The sequence below is a fragment of the Crocodylus porosus genome, unplaced genomic scaffold (genome assembly GCF_001723895.1).
Source record: "Crocodylus porosus isolate Cpor-Errol unplaced genomic scaffold, CroPor_comp1, whole genome shotgun sequence".
In the NCBI taxonomy this organism is placed as follows: Eukaryota; Metazoa; Chordata; order Crocodylia; family Crocodylidae; genus Crocodylus; species Crocodylus porosus.
Window position 1 is genome coordinate 91830907 of NW_017728906.1, and position 22138 is coordinate 91853044.

Sequence of the window (22138 nt, forward strand, 5' to 3'; positions counted from 1 at the left end):
CCACAATTCAAAAAGGATGTGGAGAAGCTTGAGAGAGTGCAGAGGAGAGCCACGCACATGATCAGAGGTCAGGAAAACAGACCTTATGATGAAAGGCTGAGAGCGATGGGGCTCTTCAGCCTGGAAAAGCGCAAGCTCAGGGGTGCTTTGGTGGCCACCTATAAGCTTATCAGGGGTGCTCATCGGGATCTGAGGGAACATCTGTTCACCAGAGCGCCCCAAGGGATGACAAGATTGAATGGTCACAAACTCCACAGTGACCGATTCAGGCTGGACATAAGAAAGAACTTCTTTACTGTCTGAGCCCCCAAGGTTTGGAATAGACTGCCACTGGAGGTGGTTCAAGCACCCATTTTGAAAGCCTTCAAGATACATTTGGAAGCTTATCTTGCTGGGATCCTATGATCCCTGCTGACTTCCTGCCCCTGGGGCAGGGGGCTGGACTTGATGATCCTCCGGGGTCCCTTTCAGCCCAAATATCTATGAAATCTATGAACTGCTTGAGCACTCATGGTACTCGGGACAGGTCCCTGAGGATTGGAAAAGGGCCAGTGTGGTCCCTATTTTCAAGAAGGGGAGGAAGGAGAAACCGGGTAAGTATAGGTCAGTTAGTCTCACCTCTATCCTTGGCAAGACCTTTGAGAAAATTGTTAAGGATCACATTTGTGGGGGACCAGCAGGTAAAATGTTGCTAAGGGGCAATCAGCATGGGTTCATAGCAGGCAGATCCTGCCTGACTAACCTGGATTCGTTTTACGACCGGGTCACAAAATGCTTGAATGAAGGAATAGAGGTAGATGTTATTTACCTAGATTTTAAAAAGGCCTTTCACACAGTGTCACACCCAATTCCTATAAACAAACTAAACAGTTGCAATGTAGATTATTACACAGTCTGCTGAGTAGAAAATTGGTTTATGGGACCCACCCAGAGAGTGGTGGTGGATGGGTCAGTTTCTACCTGGAGAAATGTAGGCAGCGGAGTCCCCCAGGGCTCTGTCCTGGGACCGGTACTATTCAATATCTTCATTAGTGACTTGGACGAGAGAGTAGAAAGCACGCTGTCCAAGTTTGCTGACAACACCAAACTATGGGTGGAGGTACACAAACTAGACAGCAGAGGGCAAATCCAGAGGCCTACAGAAAAAAACATATGTGGACCTATTGGGAGACTTGAACCTCTTCAGCCTCCTCAAGAGAAGGCTGAGAGATGATCTCGTGTCCAAACTCATTGGGGGGGAGCAAGAAATAGGGGATACAGTGTTTACCAGGGCACCTGTTAAGGTAACTAGAAAAATGGCCACAAACTGGAAGAGAGCAAATTTAGATAGGACATCAGGGAAAAATTCTTTACAGTGAGGGTTGCCAAAATATGGAATAAGCTTCCAAGGGAGGTGGTGCTGTCCCCTTCCTTGGAGGTATTTAAAAGGAGATTGGACAAACATCTGGCTGGGGTCATCTGAGCCCAGCACTCTTTCCTGCCCAGGCCAGGGAGTTGGACTCAATGATCTAATAGGTCCCTTCCAACCCTAACATATATGAAACTATGGAATTTGAACTGGTTTCTAATCACTTATACCAGTTTATGTGTAACTTCCTGAATATCACCTTTTTGTTTAGTTTAAATGGAGGTAACTTGCCTTCAACTGAGCGCAGAAGCAAGCACACCGTATTTCCTCACCACATCCTATCTCATCACCGATAGCGCTTTTGCTCCACTTAGACAGCACAAAGGCTGAATATGCATGATTTGAGACAGCGTATTAGGCAGTAGTGAAGTGCCTGTTCTTGAGTAGCATTAAGCATGTCATTATGTTAAGAATCTGGTAATGGAACCAAGTTAGCATCAGTTTAACATCTGGCAATCTGGTATATATTTGGTTTTCTGGATTTGTGTAAGTGTCTCCTCATGCCTCAGATGTCTGTGCTGCCATTAAGACAGATTCCCTTGAAGCAGAGGTAGGATATTGTTGCCGGGTAATTTTACCCCAGGTAGAAGCATCAGACCATCCTTTTCTTACCCCAGTGCAAATCCATGTGGTCATCTCATGCTTTCAGAAGGTTGCTACAGGTATCCCCACATTCACCTTGTCTCCTCTAGACCACACATCAAGTTCCTTCTGACATCTTAGCCTGCAGAAAAGACAGAAGAATTAACAAAATAGGCAACATGTCCTTCCGTGGGCATTTATGAGGTTTTATTTTTTTTAAATGTAAACTAAAATATAATGTTCCTGGATAAATAAAAATAAGTTAGCAGAATAGCCAAAATCAGCTTAAGGACTATCCCAGCTCAGTGTTCCTCTCATTGCTATGTAATGGCCAATACAGACTTGTCCTGTGGCTCCACTCCTTACAAAGCTCCTCCATCTAGTCCTGTAGTATGGAGAAACAGCATTATACAGTATTTAAGTCACATTCCTGTTGGCTTGCAATCTGCATGAGTAACAAATCAATTTTGTATAAAGCCACTAATATGGGAATGAAAATGAATTATTAGCAGTGTAGAACAAAAATAACCTTCAATGAACATTGCTAATTAATAGCATGTTCAACACAGCACATTCCAGATCCAAAGATGTAAAAGCAAAGGCAGCTCTTGAGCTTAGATGTTAACAGTAAACATATGACATTATCAAGTGAAATAAAGAAGTCTCTCTCACAGGTTAGTCAGACCATTTCTTTTACTGTTTTTTTTGTGCTCTCACCTTCTTTCCTATCTCAAAACGTTGAAGCCTGCATACTAGAATGATATATTTTTCATAGCAAGTGTTGCCAAATGCACAAGGCCAAAACAAGGCTGTCACCAGATTGGCCTATGCACAAGTACATTTTATTATATAAAGATCAGGAGGGGACAACCTAGATTGGAGTAAATCAAAAGTAGCCATTTCTAATAACTGTGTGGAAATGGACTACATCTTTCAATAAGCTGTCAGGTGATCCAGGCAGGGAAAAGTAGTAAGGAGGAAAAAAAAAGAGCAGCAGCCTGGAGACTATCTGAATGTATAGGTTTTTCCTCTGGCGAGAGGGTTAGGTCCTAACAAGTTCTAGACTGATAAATGACAGTTTGATGGATTTGCTAAGTGCAACATTAATACACAGGGACCTGCAAGTTCAAATAGTAACTGGGGCTAGGTGTCTCCTAGGATGTGTGTAGTTGTAGTACTCCAGATTTCCAGGAAATTTGCAATACTAGAAAATGAGTGTACAGGCATTTTGCCCCCCTTGCTGGAGAGCAACAAAGTTGCCTCAGAGGCAGGCTCTTTAGCCAGGGGCTGATAATGAGCTGTGCTTTTGCTACCCCCACTTCCTTGGGACTGTGTGGGATGGTTTGCGCCATGGGAAAATATGCCCTGACCCTGAAAGTATTCAAGTCATGGGGAAATGTCCCCTGCCTCTTGCACAGACTTGGGTAACCCTATTGGAAGAGAGGGAAGGAAGGAGGGAGGGAGAGTGGAGGACTGGGTAACCTTATGGCCCTTAGAGAAATGTAATTATTGAAGCTAGCACAAGAAAAGTACTTGGGCCAAAAAAACTTTCTGGTTTGAAGTGCTTTCAATTTTTCGTAGAAGAACCAGTTTTTTTTAAGTGAAAAACCACTTGAATGCCTGTATGCTAGCTTTCCATGCTAAGAGAAGGGTATTTCTCCCAACACAAACATAATACCTATCCATAGCCAAAGCCAGTCTACAAAGGCAGTTAATATCTGATGCTTTGAGAGGAAGTAGATACACAAAAAAAGTCTTACTGTGTTCCTGGTCAGTTGGATAAAACTAATCCATGAGAGAGGACCCCCAGGGGATGATCAGTTTATACGCTGAGAATGAAAATTGATGCCTTTTTTAATTTTAGTCCCTCACAATGCAATAGCAGAGACTGCTATTTTTATAAATATAAAATACTATTTAAAATTTTTCTAGAATTATTTGATTCAATATTATCTTGGTCCAGAACACTATAAAAATTCATAAAAAGTACTTCTCCAATAGGGGTTCCTCAGAGAACTACTGAACAGAGCTGGTTGGGAGGCTTCCAATAAAATGTAATTTTGTTGTCAAAAGCACCATTTTTTTTTAAACAAAAACTTTTTCAGCTGAGCATTTTTAGGTAGGTGTCTTATATTCAGAGTGGAGTAGAAAGAGCAAAACAGAAAAAGAGAGACCACCATTCCAAAATAATTGATGGCCCAGTAAAACAGTAAATCAATGTGGAAGACCCAGGTTCAAGTCTCTGATTCAGTTATTTGATCCTGTCTCTCCCCCAGCCTGTGTGATTGCCCTGGATGCTGCCTATTCTAGAGTGGATGGGCATACGAGTAGAAGTATAAGAGTATTCAGTATGTATATACATGACCACCAATATATGAGTGTATATCTGTGTGTGTGTACACACACACACACACGCACACACACATATATATACATACATATATATGTGTGTGTGTGTATACACATGCACATACACACACACATATATACACATGCACACACACATATATATTTATATTCAACAGTTTTCAATGTTGTCTGGATAACTTAAATGTTAAGCCCTCATCATCTTTTTTGACAGGAAATTCTCCAGCCAGACCTACCTCTGAATCTTTTAAGTAAGGGCATTGCCTGATCTCCCACACATTCTAGGACCGCTGTATGCAGGTTATGGCAAAGTCACAAGTGAATGTGGAGGTCAAAGGAGATGTCATTATGGAAATAGAACTGGAGTTTTCTGTTGAGCTTTGTGGCACAGCCAGCATGCTGTATAGTTTCCTGGATCCTTGGAGATCTGACACTGATAGTCAGTGTGTTGTAGTTATTGCTGGAGAAATGACCAGTAATTCCCTAGTTCTTGGTGGGGATTAGGGGGCGGTAAAGCAGAGTTCACTCATCTGGGGAAGGGAAAACTTGGTGATCTTGCATAGCCCCTTTAGGAGCATGCTGGCAGATACAACACTGACTTGAAAGGCTCTTTGGTGAGTTTGTTCTGCTTAATTCATTTTCAACAGCACAGTGATCTCTTCTGATCATCTTTAAATCCTTTTTTTGTGTTATGAAGTAATATACAAGATTTTTAAAATCATATCAACAAAATACAGTGTTGGTTTTGATTATCTAAATGATCTCCTCCTGATTTAGGTGTAACAGTGCAGGGCACTCCAGAAATTATCAGGAAATTAACAGTAACATTATAGTGGGATCCAGGAGGTTTGGAAGACACAGCACTCTATCAGCTTGAAATTGGAGCTTATTTTAAAATAGAGCTTATTTTTTGTTTGGAGAGTAAATACAATAGAGGGGAAGTATCACCTTCCTAGACCTAAGTAGGTGCATCACAAACAGGTCTAGGGAGGTGATACTTCCCCTCTATGCGGCTTTGGTTAGGCTGCAGTTGGAGTATTTCGTCCAGTTTTGGGCACCGCACTTCAGGAGGGATGTGAATGGCCTGGAGAGTGTTTGGAGGAGGGCCACTCATATGGTTAAAGGCCTACAGAAAAAACCCTATGTGGACTGATTGGGAGACCTGAACCTCTTCAGCCTCTGCCAGAGAAGGCTGAGAGGTGATCTCGTGGCCGACTACAAACTCATCGGGGGGGGAAGGGGGATCAGCAAGAAATAGGGGATACTGTGTTTACCAGGGCACCTGTCGGGGTAACTAGAAATAATGGCCACAAACTGGAAGAGAGCAAATTCAGATTGGACATCAGGAAAAAATTCTTTACAGTGAGGGTTGCCAAAATATGGAATAAGCTTCCAGGGGAGGTGGTGCTGTCCCCTTCCTTGGAGGTGTTTAAAAGGAGATTGGACAGACACCTGGCTGGCGTCATCTGACCCCAATACTCTTTCCTGCCGGGGGCAGGGGGTCGGACTCAATCTAATAGGTCCCTTCCGACCCTAACATCTGTGAAACTGCAACTATGGATTACTGAGAAGTCAAGCGAGCACTAAGCAGGACGTTCACAAGGTGGGGTAGGAGCTGTGGCACTTCGTGTTTTATCATGTTGGTTATAAAGACTCTCAGCACCATATGTTCTGGTGTGATGACAAAGTGTAATTCCCCTTTGGGACCATCTAATAAAACGGTGTATTAACAGTACAATTTACACATAAATAATATCTGTTACTTAACTGTATCGATACTTATCCTTTTTTTTTCCCTTTGCTTTGTTTCCCCCACTAGCACATCCGTCTGTTCAGGCTCAGGAGAGGCCCACAGCAACAGTTTCCCCGCTGAGAACCCAGAGCTCTCCATCCCGTCTCCCAGGCACTGTGGTTCGGCCACACTCCATGGTTTCTCCACAGCACATCCACCAGTCCCCTATCCAAGTCATTCCTGGAGCACAGTGTGCCCGGCCCATCATTCCCCTCACTTCAGCAGCAGCTGCCATTACTCCTCCAAACGTGAGTGCAGCCAATCTGAACGGGGAGGCAGGATCCGGGCCGGTCAGCAGCCTGGTAACTTCTAGCCCAACCAACAGTTCCTGTAAAGCTGAAGAAAGGAAAAATGAAAAGGTAAGCCCCTTCTCTCGTTTAGCTTAGCAGCTGCTGGGAGAGAAGCAGCATGCTTTTTTTTTTTTTTTGCTTGTCTGCCACTGTCATTCCTAACTAGCTGTCGTGGGGGAAAATGTGGAAGCAGAAATCCTTTCTCCATGTCAAAAGACCCCCATTCCAGAGTTTCAAAAAATGTGAACAAAGAGGGATAGATATACCAGAGATACTGCTGCCTGCCAGGTGTAGAAGCAGAAGCAGCTTTTCTTCATACACCAGCTGGACATCCATCTCTAGCACTATTTTCAAAATTCTTGTTTTGCATCTGTTCATTGGTTATATGGCAGGCATTATCTCCTTGTAGATGAGACCCGAATATGGCTATTAATCCGTTACATTTCTATTTTCTGGCACTTTCAGTGATTGATGTCTGAGTCTTACAAATTTAAAGCAGTGTAGAAAGACATTAGAGCAGGGTCTGGGGTTTCACAACCAGATGGCCAAATCAGAAACTATCTGCCTAATCACATGAAAGAAGTTATATGAGGTACAAGTCTGAGGGCTGGTAAGGGAAGCGTAATAAAACACTGACTTGTAAATGGAAGGAGCTGTTTACCAGTTCTGTAAACATCCCGATTTCTTTGATAAAATAGCATTGCCATGGCTCGGTGAAACAGAGAGAACTGGATTAGATATGACTCATTGCAGTATGTGATTGATACGTTGTAGATTCAGGCTCTTAGGAGTCAATGTTGGAACCAATACCTCAGTGTCTGTGCCTGAAACATGTTGGTAATGAAAGCCAGCACAAGTGCTGCTTTAAATATTCTCAGCCTGTTCAACTCTTAATAAATATTTTGCTTCTGCCCAAAGTTTATAGTTTGCTAACAGTTCCCATACAGCAACTCTAAGGGCCGTCCTCTGGACACCAGAACAGAGCCTACTCCCTGCTGGATGTAAACTATGGCTTGTATTTGAACAGCATGAGAGGTGGAGAGCTTAGCTTTCCTGGGACTTAAAGAAATTCTTTCATAAGTTCAGTAAGCCTTTCCATAGTGACCGATGTGTACAGGGTAAACATTTACTCTGTACACAATAATACTGTGTTTGGAGATCTCCAGTGTGCTGAAGTAAACCTGGTAAATAGTGGTCAGGTTCACAGATAAATACTAGTTTCACAAAGATGAGGAATGTGTGTTTTAAAATCCTCTCCTAATCCTCTTCCTTGAAACTCCTCCTGATGTCTTTCAATAAAGAGGAAAAGGGTACAGAACTTCTGCTCTGGATCTGAATGTATCCTCTGTTTCCAAAGAATGAATTCCAGACTAATACCAAACACTCTGTGATACATGACAATAGGTTGTACTTGCAAGAAATGTATTTCTTCTGTAAGCTTAGAGCAGCCTGTAGTATATTGGCAAATTCACTGGAATATCTATATATTTGGGAATGTGTTCCTCATCAGGCCTTTGTGTAATGGGAGTTTCATACTTTTTTAAAACTCAAAGCAGTATTCCAAGTTTCTGTAAGATTCCATGGTAAAATTACACAGGACAGGCTATACTGTGTTGCTTTCTAAAATGTGTGTAAATTTGTCCAAACATATATTTTAAAGATATTGAATTTGGGTAAAGGAAAATAGAAGGCATGATACTTGGCTCTCCATGGACTATGAGTAGTAGGGTAACTATATATTCCTGTAATGTAAAATGTTGCTGAAAAATTATATGCTCTCTTTGAACTGCCTGAGAGGGGAAACAATAATTAAAACAATATTCTGAAATCTGTGGGGCCTGCTCTTCTCCTGCCATGTGTTTGTGGCAGAGGAGTTGCATGCACATAACTGGCCTGTGCTTTGAGCAATAGGCCCCTCTATCTATTCATATCGTCTTTCATTCTTATCTCACGAAGAGCTCTGATGTTGCGATGCTCTCCCTTTTTTAGAAGTGACCCTGGATGTGTCTGTAGCTCAAACCTGTTATCTGCACAGAATTATATCTAAATACCATTTTTAAAATATGTTTAGGATTTGTGGCTGGTGCCAGACATAAGGCTGCATGATACTAGAAAGGGTTTGAGCCACAAAGCTGACATGCAGATCTGGATTCACATCTCAGCTTTCTTCATCATAAAGTTGGGCATTTCTTTATTTTAAAGAGAGAATTCAGCCATAATGCTCAGATGCAAGAGCAACTCACACTGCCTCCAAATTCAGCAGCCTTTAGTTGAAGATTTTCATTTTGAGCCATAGTCATTAGGGCTAGGGACAGAATTTACACATAAACCAGTTTGAGTGATCAGAAACTGGTTTAAACCTGTAACAGAACAGAACCTCAGTGTGCATAAACCAGCTTGAAAATGGCTGAAAGAAATTTAAGAAAAATCTGGTGGAATGTAGTATCAGACTTATCTGATTTGGGTCAACCCAGTTTATGAAACTTCTGTCCCAGACTCCTTCTTGGTTCAGGGTAAATCACAGTCTCCCAGTATCCCAGCATGCTTTCTAGCCCTGGGCTGGACTGTGCTGTCTGCTCCAGAGAGCAGGGCAGGTCCTGCCCCTCTGCTCCCTAGCTGGGGCAGTGAGGGCTGACTGACAAGGTCAGGGGGAGCAAGCCCAGCTGGGATTGCATCTTTCTCTGTAGTGCTGCCATCCAGCCAGGTGTCACCCATTTTGTATTTTTCATTATTCTTCCCAACCTGTAACACCTTGTATTTGTCAGCATTAAACTTCATCCTGTTGGCTCCAGCCCAGCTTTGCAATCTGTCAAGATCCTTCTGTGCTTCTGTCCTCCAACATATTCATGATGCTTCCTGGTTTAGTGTCATTGGCAAATTTGCTCAGGAAGCTCTTAATTCCAGCATCCAAATGATTAATAAATATGTTGAACTTGAAGGTCTGGGGACAGGAACTCCCTGAAATATCAACACAATAGATATTTCAGGGAGGAAAACAAAAAGTAGAATCAAACTGTGCTGTTTTAGGGTAGAGTTAATGTTTGAATCTCCTTCAGCTGCTGAACTAATTGAATCTTGACCTTTTAACAGGCTATGTAACCATGAAAGATTTGAAAAATTAAAATGTGTTAAACTTTCTGAATACCCCATTTGGAGAGCTGAGGGGACTATAGAATGGAATTAAATCCCCATGTTGTGAAGCCAAAGGCCCTTAGCTCATCAGTCGGGATGGGTGTCATCTAGGTTCTAGTGGCAGAACGTGGCTGAGATCACGTAATTATAACATGGCCTCTGGTTCCATCTCACCCCAATTATTCCCATTGTAACTTCTGCTACGCGTAAAGTTTGGTACCTCCGATAAAACCACTTGCTTGAATGAATGAATGCATTTCTTATTAAACGTGCTCCTCGTTACATTAATCAAATCAAGCAAATCACTCTGGGTAGCTTGACCACTCTAATTAAACTTTTTGTAAAAATCCACTGATTTGGCTTTCGATGAGAATTTTGATTAAACTCCAAAATGTCTGGCACAGTGTCTGCTAAAGTGGAGGATAAGTGATTGCTCTTGTGAGAAGCCTGTTAATTCATCATGAATTTCACTGGCTCTTTTTTTTAACAGCTGGAATGTGCAAAAATGTTTGAAAACTGGCAACACAGAATTATACAGTTGCTCTAAATGTGCAGAAAAAAAATCTGTAGCTTCAAAATATGGCAAAACCAACAAATGAGTTCCTAGAATTTCTACAGAAGTTGGGTAATCTATTAAACAGATCATAGCAATGGGGAAAATTTATCATGTTTCTGTTTATTGATGTGGAAATAACAAGAGCCAGATTTTCAAAATGGGCCTTGATTGGATACCTGTTGTTCTGCGTGTGCAAATCAAGTATTTAAATATTTGTCCATGATTTGTTCTTGCCAGTATCATTTGCTTGTCCAAATATAGGTGGTTCTTCACAAAAACAACTGCAAATTTGGAGATTGGATATAGAAGTCCCCTTGGAAATTTGGCTTAATAAATGATGTGACTGTGGCGCATTGGTTTTTTTTCCACATTTCACAGTAAAAACCTTTATCCAGATTGCCTGCTGAAACAATGACTCTAATTGCCAAGACTGATTTCTTCAGTGTGTAGTACTAAAATTCTGTGTAAAGGACCAGATCCCAGTAGGTGCAGCACAGCTTCAGCTCCCATTTCTTTAGTTTTCACATGTACATCACTGCTTTTTCTTATATGAAACTTGTTCAAAAGTGAAAAAGTTTTTTATCACTTCATATCTTCTAAAAAAAAACTTGAATTCTGTATTTAAAAACTATAAAGTCATTCTAAAGCAGAAGTGCTAGGCATAGTCAGCTCCTGCTGTAAAATGACAAAAAAGTAGTCATCACTTTGGGATAGGTAAAAGTAAAGGAAACTAAGGACTTAGTCACTGGGAGCAGAAGATACTACAGTAGCTCATTGAATCAGATATTCAGTATGGCTAACCCTAAATTTTTGCAAGAGGAATGTATTATTCCTAGTAAATATGAAGGGATTGTTTATGTTGGAGCAAGCTCCCCTAAAAAGAAATTACAGAACAAATTGACTTTTATTAGTAAATGTTTAGGATTGGGAATCTAGAAAAAAAGATGACAAACCTGATAGGGGAATAAAGATTGCCCAAGTGAGGGACTAGCAATAGAGGGCTGGGGGTGAGGAAGGGAATGCAACTAGGTTACAGGAGATACAATGTTAGCCAACTAAGCCTGGGAGTGGGGCATGAGGGGAGGGGGCAGGGGTGGGAGGGGGTTCGCGACATTGAGAGAGAAAGGAGATAGATACACACAAACCCATTACAATGGTCCACAATGGTGGAGGAAGTGGTTCGGAGGAAGTGCCTCAGTCCACATAGAGTCTCATCATGGGGGTCCTCTTCGGGTGGAGCGGGGTTGTCCGTGGTCAAAGAATCCTCTTGGAGTGAAGTGAAGATCCATTTGGCGTGGAGGGGGTGGGGGGGCGGTTCAGGCTGTCCCCCCCGGGTCAGGTCCAGCGGCGGCTCGTGTGGTGGGGTCGGAGTACTGGTGGTGGCCCGTGATGTGTTCCACGTAGATGTCACAGGACCAACGGATGATGTCAGACACCATGAGGCAGTGCATTAGCTTGGCGTAGCAGCGGGAAACGCGGCAGGCATGCAGGACGCTCTCGTTGCTGGGGTCCCGGGCTCTAAGCGTTCCCATGATGAGCGCATCGACCATCGCATCGTAGCCGCGGCCCATCAGGGTGTCAGCCAGTGGGGTGTACTTCTCCCGCTTGTGAGCCCAGGCGTCGGTGAAGTCTTGGCGCCGGTTCTCAAAGGGGATGGTGACATCCACGATCACAACCTTCTTGGCCTCTTGGTGATGACTATGTCAGGTCGCATCTGGCTTTCACAGCCCGGGACGGTGCGTTTCACGGAGATCTCCCCCACTGAGACCGGGATGGCCCTTACCAGGCAGTCCTGGACAGCGTTGTGGCAGAGCTGCAGAGCTTGCAGCTGCACAGCACATGGGGGAGGGTCTCTGCCATGCAGCCGCACCATCGGCACCTCTTGTCCTGGTGGCCGAAGCGCACAGCCCCATTCAGAGACAGGCAGTTGAGGCAGGCACGGTGGAGGAAGCACCGGTCCGCAAAACGCGTGAAGCTCCCGCTGGGCATGAAGTGGTTGCTAGCGTCCCACTTCTAGGTGACTTGCCATGGTCGGGTTTGGCCCTCAGGTCGCCAGTGTACTTGTTTCAGATGGTGTCCTTCAGGAACCTCTCCAGGAAGGTCCTCGTGTGGGGCGTTCCGGTGATGTGGTCGTCATGCGGGGCTGGTCACGGGGAGACTCCCAGCTCCCGGTGCTCCTTGGTCCAGGTCCAGGCACAGCTGATGCATTTCCTGAGGCGGTGCATGGTGTTGTGGGCTCAGCTCCACAGCGAGGCAAAATCCCCACTGTTTTGGCTGAACTCACCCTCCAGTGAGCTGCTGAGAAAGGTGGCCAAGTCTTGTCGGGTTGGCTGCCTCACAATCCTCTTGTGGGCGGTCTCCTCGAGGGCACTGGTGGCGATGGTACTTACCATTGCGTCCGGGCAGGTCAGGAGGCGGAAGGCGTGGGTGACCGCCCTGATGTCGCAGAGGTCTCCCATGTGGGGGACGTTGGTGCCTCCCTGCCGGTAGGGGATGTGCAGGACCTCATTGCTGGCCCACAGAGGCAGGTGCAGCCACTTCTTGAGCAGCCGCCATATCTCAGTGTCCGCCTTCTTGAGGGGGGTCTTGGGGACTGCCAAGCCTCTCAGGACGAACGTGACGCAGGGGATGGGGAAGGTGTTCACCGCGTCTGTCTTCTGCCAGGGGGCCAGCAGGGATGAGTCCAGCTTGTGGGCATCCTGCACAATCCTGGTGATGGTCTTCTCTGGCATCTGCCTGGCCCAGTGGCTGGTGGGCATCCCCAGGTGGCAGTAGGCCTCACCATTGTGCAGGTGCCTCATCGCCTGGCCCTGAATCGTGAGGGTGGAGGGTTTAGAATTTTCTTCTAAAATTGGAAGAACAAGAAGAAAGCAGAACAAATTCAAGAATAAATGACACAAAAGCAGAACCTCTCAGTTCTCCCCTCATTCATGTAAGTTCCTTAAATGCAGAAAATACTAGAAACACCATGTTCAAGCTTTGCATTAAGAAAGGTAAAAAGTAAGTTCTGTTAGTCTGATTAGTTCTGGCATTTTGTGGACATGTGGAGTGGTTATGAAGGCATTAGTAGCGACATGTTAAATCATGTTCCAGGTTGGAGTTGATTTCTTTTGTAACATGTGATGGTTTAGTGCATTCTGCTGCTGGAGGTTTTATCTGAAAAATGTAGGCCAATTCTGTAAAGAATAAGTACTGTTAAAGATCCATTTCCTTTCAGCAAAACAGAGAGCTGTAGTCACCACCAAATGATACACTGTCTTCTACATGCCAGAAGGCTGATCTTGGCTCTGCAACCTTCAAGTGATCCACCAGAAACCTGGCCAGCACTTAGGAGCCTCTCTTTTTGGTTGTGTGGGTTCAGGCAACAAAGTGTTGATTTGGGGTAGAGACTTCATGCTTAAAATCTCTCCAGCACCTTCTTCTCCATCATTCATGCTCAATTCAAAGTGACAAAAAATTGGCAACGCACTGAAGAATATTTTAGGGCTGGCAAATAACCTAGCCAAAAGCATGAACCCCAGCTGTCAAAACATAGCAAACTTCAGTCTTACAATAAAACAGATACATTTTTTGACTGGCTGAGTATTATTTCACTTAGATCAAGAGCAATGTGCCATTGATCAAAATTTCTTTTTCTTCTTCCTATTTTTGATGTTAGGAATGCTTTCATATTCTCCATAGTTATATTAAGCTTGACTTTGCTGCCAATCAGCCTCTGAAAGCCCCTTTTTTCCCCCTACATTGCTATCACAGGAGCCCTCAAGTGCCTACAATGAAGTTTTCCTAATTTCATTGCTAGCAGCCCTGTGCTGTATTTTGCAATGATAAGGGAAGGTGAGGCCAAAGACATCGTGAATGAAGAACGCTTGGCTTTGAGATAAAATTCAGTGTATCCACTAACTTGAGATGAGACCATAAATGCCAAGGCACAGCATTCTGTTGGCACTTAGGAAGCCTGATTTTATAATACAGGACTCAGGATGTCTACTAAATCCTGGCTGGGGTGGAAAATTAAACTGACAAAAGAGAGGACACATGAGGGAGCACTAGAGACAGAGGGGAAAGCACTGAGAGCATTATGTGAAAAACACAGTATTAGCGTTCATGTGAGGTGCATCAGAAAAGTTGCAATCTGGGCCAAGGAGTGCAGGGGGGTGCAAGCAAGCACCCTAATCAGTGAAACTTAGGCACTCCAAGGCCAACTGTGCATAAAGCTGTACTACCGGTGCAGCTTGGGGTGTGTTGCAAAATGACCCTTATTAAAGGAATATCAGTGCAAGGAGGCATGTCGCTGGTGTGACTGACAAAAGGCATAAATTAGGATGGTGCTCCCTTCCTGTGCACCCAAAAAGATGCTCACATCATAGCAGCCAACAGCACAATTCTGCCACATACTTGACTAGAATGAGATAAAAACAGGCTCAGTACCATTGCCATCACGTCTTCCTGTTTATACTGCCTCCCAAACAGATTCTCAGTCCCAGATTTCAGCATCCTAATCTGCCAGCCCATCGTAAGTTCAGGACTGCCCTTTGCCCAGCTGAAGAGGATGGTGTAAGCAGACTTCCCCCTGGCTGCTAAGACCACTGAGCTCACAGTTCCATAAATAAAAGAAGCTCTGTATTGGCATTGCTCTCTGCCTTGTATTAGCAGTGCTCAGAGCTGATAGTTGACCAGTGATCTTGGTTTTCTCTGATTTATAGAAATCCCTAATTTTTGGGTTAAAAAAAGTAAACCAAAAGCCACGTATTTCCATGATTAAAATGAAACACCACTAATACATGGACATATATGTGTATGTGTAGCTAGACAGATAGATAGTGATGTTTCATTTTGATCACCAAATAGTGTGGATTTTGGGTTACTTTTTTAACCCAAAAATTGGGGATTTTTTTTATCAGAGTTCCTTATAGATGACATAGAAATATCCCCCATCCTCAAAGAGTAATAGCCAAAAACCTTCCAGATGAAAACATCCAATAGTAAAAAACAGTAATAACACCACACAGTGTAAAAAGCATCAAATCTGATTCTGGAAAATGATTTTTTTTTTAACCATGGCAGCACCGCTGGCTCCATGATCACCTCATATATCCACAGGATGTCAAAACAAATTAGCTTTGTTTATTGGTTTTCATGCTATGGACACATGAGCCAGTATATCTTGAATGGAGAAGAGACAAGACAGAGCAGGGGATGTACAGCAAGTATTCTGTATGGTATAACAAGTGCACTGGGATGTACACAGTTTCTGGTATCAAGTTTGAAGGTTACTTTGCTGTCAACATTGGTTGCAATTCAGCTTCTCAATTGCCATATTTCATCCACTGGTCTTAGAGATATTGGTATGTTTTCCTAGTGTGTTTTGCAGTACCTCAGAATATAGGCAGTCCTCGGACTTACGACACAATTGGTTCCTGAAAACCGTGTCTTAAGTCAAAATGTTGTAAGTTGGAACCAATTTTCCCATAGGAAACAATATTATAAATGGGGGATCGGTTCCTGAACCAAGGCCCAATACCCGATTTTTACCAAAAATAACCAAGAATTTTGTACTCAATTATAGATGAGTAATATAGCTACATTAATGTATTTATATTGTAAATAGCAATCATATTGATTTGGAAGGACTTCTTTGAGGTGGCTTTGCTGGACTTTTTGAAGGGCTCATGAAGGGTTTTTGCCTGGAGTCTTCTCAGGAGCCTTGGCTGCTTTCTTAAAGAAAGTGTCCAAGGAAGTTTGGACAGATGTTCTCCAGGGAGATGGGCGACACAGTGAACTTGTTCACTGGCATGGCGTTGCATCAGATCAAGCGTTGTAAAGTTGAAACCGATGTCAGAAAGTTGAAACAGTGTCAATTTATAAACATTGTAAGTGCAAATCGTAACTCAAAATGTTGTAAGTCGAGGACTGCCTGTACATGGGTTAAAACGTCAGCAATCACTCCAGACATAAAAAGGTTACATAAACACTGCTAGAAGAGTTATACACATCGACTGAAAATGCACTTTGTGTCAGAAAAAAAATATCTGTCTTGGGGGAGCAGCATTTCGCAACACACCACAAATATCAGCAACATTTCTCTAGTTATGTCATGTCATTTGAGAGTATTACTGAATTACAGTAGAGGGAGAGTTAGTATACATTTTTGTGTGTGATAGAGCTTTTCTAATTTTATTTTGTAATAGCAATAAGATTACAAATCCTTTAGCTATCATTCCTCCAAATGGTAACATCACTCTGGGGGCAAACTGATATTTGTATTTGTTTGATGTGATGTCTTTGTGTTTAGTAATTCCTTCTGGACCAAGTCATAATCTGTCATATGGTACATTTGAATATAACCAGTGAGCCTCATTCATTATTATTCCCACAGTGGGATTTATTTTACCATTCCCTATGTATTCTTTACTCTCCTTGCCACTCATCACATGGGTAAAGTTGTTAACAACATCTCTGGCCTTATCCAAAGCCCACTGAAGTCAGCGGAAAGATTGTGACTAACTTCAGTAGGCTTTGGATGAGGTTCTTGGGGTTACTTCTTGCAACTCTGACCCAGGCTAAGGTCTTTTACCCTGAGCAGTGCTACAGAAATCCCTATAACTGTTGGCTCCTATGTGAGCTGCTTCTCAGTACACGTAAGGATTTAAGACTTATACAGAGCAATAGCATAACTAGAGATTAGCAAGTGTAGCGCAAGCCCTGGATGCCAATTTAGAGGGGGCACCAGAATGGCAGCTCTCAGGGAGCCCATGCTCCCAGGGCTGCTGGAACAGACGTGCAGTGAGGTTTTCTGTTGGCAGTAACCAACAGAAAGCAGTAAGTAAGATTCACTTGGCACATATTTCCCCCTCCCTGGCTCTCTAGCAGTCTAGACAGTACCTTGCCCAATTGTGCCCAAAGTGCACTTTAACTAAAGTTCATTGAACAAGTTTTAGTTCAAGCACCTCCGCCACCATTTTTAAGCGCAAGGGTACTGATACACATGAGTCGTTAGGTCCAACTGATAGAGAGCGCTTGGGTAGAGAGCATATTCTGGGGAGAAGATAATTTTAAGGAATTTAAAAAGTACACTGGGGGGGGAAAAAGTACAGGCAACCCTCGCCATTTGCGGGGGATACATTCTCAGCTCCCCTGCAAACAGCGAAATCCGTGAATAAGGCACTGTGTTCATGAACGCAGTGCCTCTGGTGGCTGGGGGGGGCGGGGGCACAGCTCCGGTGGCAGTGGTGGGAACCCAGCAGCAGCAAGTGTGGAGCTCCAGAGGAGCTCCTGTAAGTGTATAAAGTGTACTGTATTTAAGATGCGGGTTCGGCATTCATGAATATTTGAAACTGTGAATGCCAAACCCACGAATAGCAAGGGTTTCCTGTAGTTCATAAGGACATTGAGTGGTTGACTATTTAAAAACTGGTTAAATATAAAACCAGAGGCTGCCTAATTGTTGCATTATGCTATGTTTAAATATACTTCGATAAGTTAAATATTCACTGATCTGCTTTACTGAGGAACATTAAGACTGTAGAAATTGGAATATAGACCATAAATCAGTGGTCACTATGGGTGCCAGTACACAAGCACAGAGGCTGCTCCAACACCCTGAGTCTGCTAGAACATGGCAATTTCCGTGCTCCAGCAGGCTCCCACATCTCTTGTATAAGCACCCCTGCACTTAAAAATGGTGGCAGGGGCCCTTTAACTAAAGTACATTGAGCAAGCTTTAGTTCAAGCACTCCCACCAGCATTATTAAGCGCAGGGGCACTGATACACACGACACTGCGACGCTTTAAATGGAGCAGTTCTAGGAGCCGCTCTAATTAAAGCGCCACTTCCCCACCCATGGAGCACATGGAAAAGTGCCTTATACTCAGCATGCTAACAACAGGCTAGCATCGAAACTCACTGGCACTGAACTAAAGTCAATTGCTCCAATATATTTTCCTGATATAGGTTAATGTCGTGAATGGAATATGCCATGAACGCATTTTAAAATAATGATAAATATAAAGTGAAACTGGTAACTTCAGGACTGCGTGTTTTTCCCTTGCCAGAGTTTCATGGCTTTTATTCATGTCTAAAGCTTGCAGGGAGCAAATCCCACAAACATTTCACATACTGGTAATGTCATTTGCTGTGGTAGAGAGACCCAAGGCCTAGGACATAACTGGCATGTGAAAAGAAGAACTGATTTTTCAAACTTGTATGTTAGATTTAAAGTCTAAGCACAAGTACTTTTAGAGGCAAGTTTAGGACCAACCTGGCTAAGAAACATACTGCTGATCAGAAGGAAGAAGTAGTATGAAGAACTGGCACAGATCAGGGCTATCATAGAAATGTCAGACTGGAATGGACCTCATGAGATCCTCTTGTCTTTTCCCCTACACTGAGGTAAGATCAAATGTATTAGAACAGTCCTTGTTTAGTTTAAATTGTTCTTAAAAACCTAGGTTCCATGACATCTCTAGGTAGCCTGTTCCAGTATTTCATCACCTTAAGAGTGAGAACATTTTTCCTAATATCCAGTCTTTACTACAAGTTACACTGATTTTTCTTGTCTTACCCCCAATAAGCATGGAGAAATAAATGATTACTCTTCATAGCAAACTTCCATAAATCCTGTTATCTTGTCTCTCTTTACTCTTGTCTAGTCTAAACAAAGCCAGTTCTTTCAACCTTTCCCTGTAGGTTGTGTTTTCTAAATCTCTTATCATTCTTATTACTCTCTTCTGGACTCTTTCCAAATTGTCTATATATTTCTTACTTCAGTATTTCAGCTAAGGCCTCATCAGTGCAGAATGACTATCTCCTTGTGTCTTAGAGACAAGACTCCTGTTAATACACCCCAGAATGAGATTTGTCTTTTTTGCAAGAGCATCGTGCTGTTGGCTGATATCCAGGCTGTGATCACTATAATCCCCAGATTCTTTTTTTGCTATATTGTTGCCAAGTCCATTATTCTTTGTTTTGTATTTGTTCATTTGATTTCTTCTTTCCAGATGCATCACTTTGTACTTGTTGATTTCAGACCATTTCTCTAATTTACCAAGATTATTTTGAATTCAGGCCCAGAACAAACCCTTATAGAACCCCATTTGAAAAATAGTCCTTGTTTGACAGTGAACAGTTGACAGACACACATGCATGCTCATATGCCACCAAGTGACTTCTGTAAATAATATCATTTGCCCATCTGTGGTTCATGTCCTTGTACTTTTTCTAATGTTCCACCATGAAAATAAAATCCAAAACAACTGTTTCTTACCTGTGAGGGGAGGATGAAAAAACAAGCTTGTGACAGATGCTAGTCAGGATGCTTTATGCACTGCTGGAAGGTGCTTTGATGTTATAGTTATGAGTATAGTATGGTGTCTTGAATGGAATGCGTAACTCTTTTATTTCTGGATGTTGACACCTTACTATTATATCCAGTTAAAGCAACAAAGAAATTTAAAATTACCATATTTTCTTGAATACAAAATAGACATATGTTTTGGAGAAGGCAGAATGAAGAAAAAAAGATTTTTCTGGAGTAATGGCTGCACAGAGCAGGGGCAGAGCCTAATCCTCAGCTGACTTACCTTCCCTTTCCTGCTTAACTAGATGCTGAAACCCTAGCTGCTCCTGAAGACATGTCTCCATGGACAAATCTATGAGTGTAAAAAGAGTCTCTAGGGCTGTGAATCAGGAGAAAAGAGACCAGAAGCAACTAGCAGACAGCAAAATTGTCCTACAAAACATTAGCTTAGTGGAACATCAAAATCATTAAAAAGTAGGCACAGTTGTTAGCACCTGTGCAGTGAAGAACAATGGGCTATTCAGTCAACTGACTCCCCCACCTGCCTGAATAGTTATGCTACAACTGCTGCACTATGAAGCAGGAATCAAAGAAGAGTACTTCTGTTCCAGGTAAAAAGTCATCTTCCCCACTTAAGATGTACCCCAATTTTGGGGAGCTGATATCATGGGGAAAGGCACACATGGTATGCACTTAAATATGGTAATCATTAAATAGGGTAAAATATATTCCTGATTAAGAACAAGCATTTGTACTTGTGCTAGGGAACTAAAATGTAGTGGATAAAGCCAGTCATTCTTTCTGGATTATATAGTATCAGGTGATCAGCGGGAAATCTCCCCCTGCTACCTGACTACAGTAAAGCGGTTTTTAACTTCCTCTGTAGTGGGCAGATTTTTAGGTAGAATATTATGCTAAAGCTGTCTTTTCTGTTCCAATGTGGAAGTGATTCTTTTTCTTGTATTATTGTATGATATGCATTATATAATCAAACATTCATGGCAGCATTTAGATTTATAGTTGTATCATGTTAAAAATCAGTTTCTGTTATTAGGTGAAATGAACAAAGCTTGCATTCACTTCACCTTGATCATTGACAGAGTAGCCTAATCTGCAGATGAGAAGAAGGTAGGCTGTGAGGGCAGCGGATGGTCACATTATTAATCATGGGTTTCATGGTAGCATCTAGGCCAGGGATCAGCAAACCCCAGCACGACTTCCAAGCATGGCACACAGGGCCATTTTACTCGGCACACCACTGCCAGCCCAAGCTCTAAGCAGCTGCTGCTAGCCACGGAGCCCAAGCTGCTCCCAGCAGGTGGCTGGGCAGCTACAAGCCCTGGTGCAAGCAGACCGGGCTCTGTGGACCAGCTGCAGCTGGGAGGCTGCAAACAGCTGCTCTGGGCTCCGGCATGTTGGCACTTCGGCAGTGTCCAAGGTAAAAATTGTGGTTTTTTCGGCACTCCGGCCAAAAAACATTGCCTGCCCCTGATCTAAGCACTCCAGCCAAGTGTTACAAGGGATACATTATGCAGAAAGTGATGGATTATATTCTGCAGCCCAGAGTGTTTGGAGTCTGCATGTCAGGAATAGCTAATGTAGGCTAACATGGGAAGGACTGGAGGTGGGGCTTGAGGAAAAGCTGCACAATAATATGAACAAAGTTAAATACAAAAGGTTCAGAAAAACAAACTTATTAGCTCACCACATGCCCTTTTAGCCCAGAAGCACTCAGAGGAGCCCTCCAGACATTACACTTATTGCAGTGTAATAAGTTAATGTGTAACAGGCTACATATTCAAGCAATTTTTCATGCAATAAAAATGTTAAACCAGCCACAAAGGTGTTAGTCATTAACTGTGAAAAATCTTCAGGGCTGGTTTGTATCGCATTTTGTATCAACATGTGGTGTGCTAGTGTAAAGAGAGCTGTTTCCTAGCACTGGGCTGCCCCTGCACCCTTAAAACTTTATGGTGCAGAGGGAGCCTCTCATCAGAGACCAGCTCCCTGGTGCAGAGCTGTCTATGAACCCTTTAAATGTCATGGCAAATGGGGAGCCCAGGCTAAGGAGCTGATCTCCCATGCAGGGCTCCCTTTGCCAATTTGAAGGGATGCATGCATCCCAGGACCTGTGAGTGGCCCTCTGGTCTTGGGCTGCACAAGTGCCCTTTAAATGTCTGCTTCTGCAGGGAGCCCAGGACTGCTGAGCCTTCCCCCAACCCTGGGTTCCCTATGTGGCAGCAGATGCAGGATGAAGTCTGAGGAATTTTACCTCAGGTCCCAAAAATAGTGAGTCCCTAGATCCTATCCACCCTTCAACATCTGGAGGAGGCCTGAGAAGTTGCACCTAAACTAAAGAGTTGAGAATGAGGAAACATAAGAAACTTATTCTTCATAAGAAGCCTAAACAGGGCATGAAAATATTATTTTCAATCCAGAAAATAGTGTTTATTGACTCTGTTGCTTTGACATTTTTATATTCAGGGGTAATATTGGGGATAAAATTAAATCCAATTTTTCAGCTCTCCTTCATGGTGCAGTACAGACCCTTAAAAATTGCTCAAGGGGTTAAGTAGCTTCTGGTAAGCCTTTGAACTTGGCAAAACCCAAACACCTTATTGGCCATCATAAAACAAGTGCCAGAAGAGTCATTTGGAAGGAAAAGATGTGTTGGTCACTTTTTCAAGAAAGTAAAGACCTTTCCATATGGCACCG

The 22138-nt window shown here is 43.1% G+C and overlaps 1 protein-coding gene across 1 annotated transcript in view; it reads left to right on the top strand.

The window, feature by feature from the left end:
* SH3RF3 (SH3 domain containing ring finger 3) overlaps nucleotides 1-22138 on the top strand; it is a gene marked incomplete at its 5' end in the record, with an annotated part of 378862 nt that overhangs the window by 322255 nt on the left and 34469 nt on the right. The window contains one exon of the mRNA XM_019528481.1: nucleotides 6177-6508. Coding sequence (XP_019384026.1) covers nucleotides 6177-6508 — 332 coding nt within the window. The remainder of the gene's footprint in view (nucleotides 1-6176; nucleotides 6509-22138) is intronic.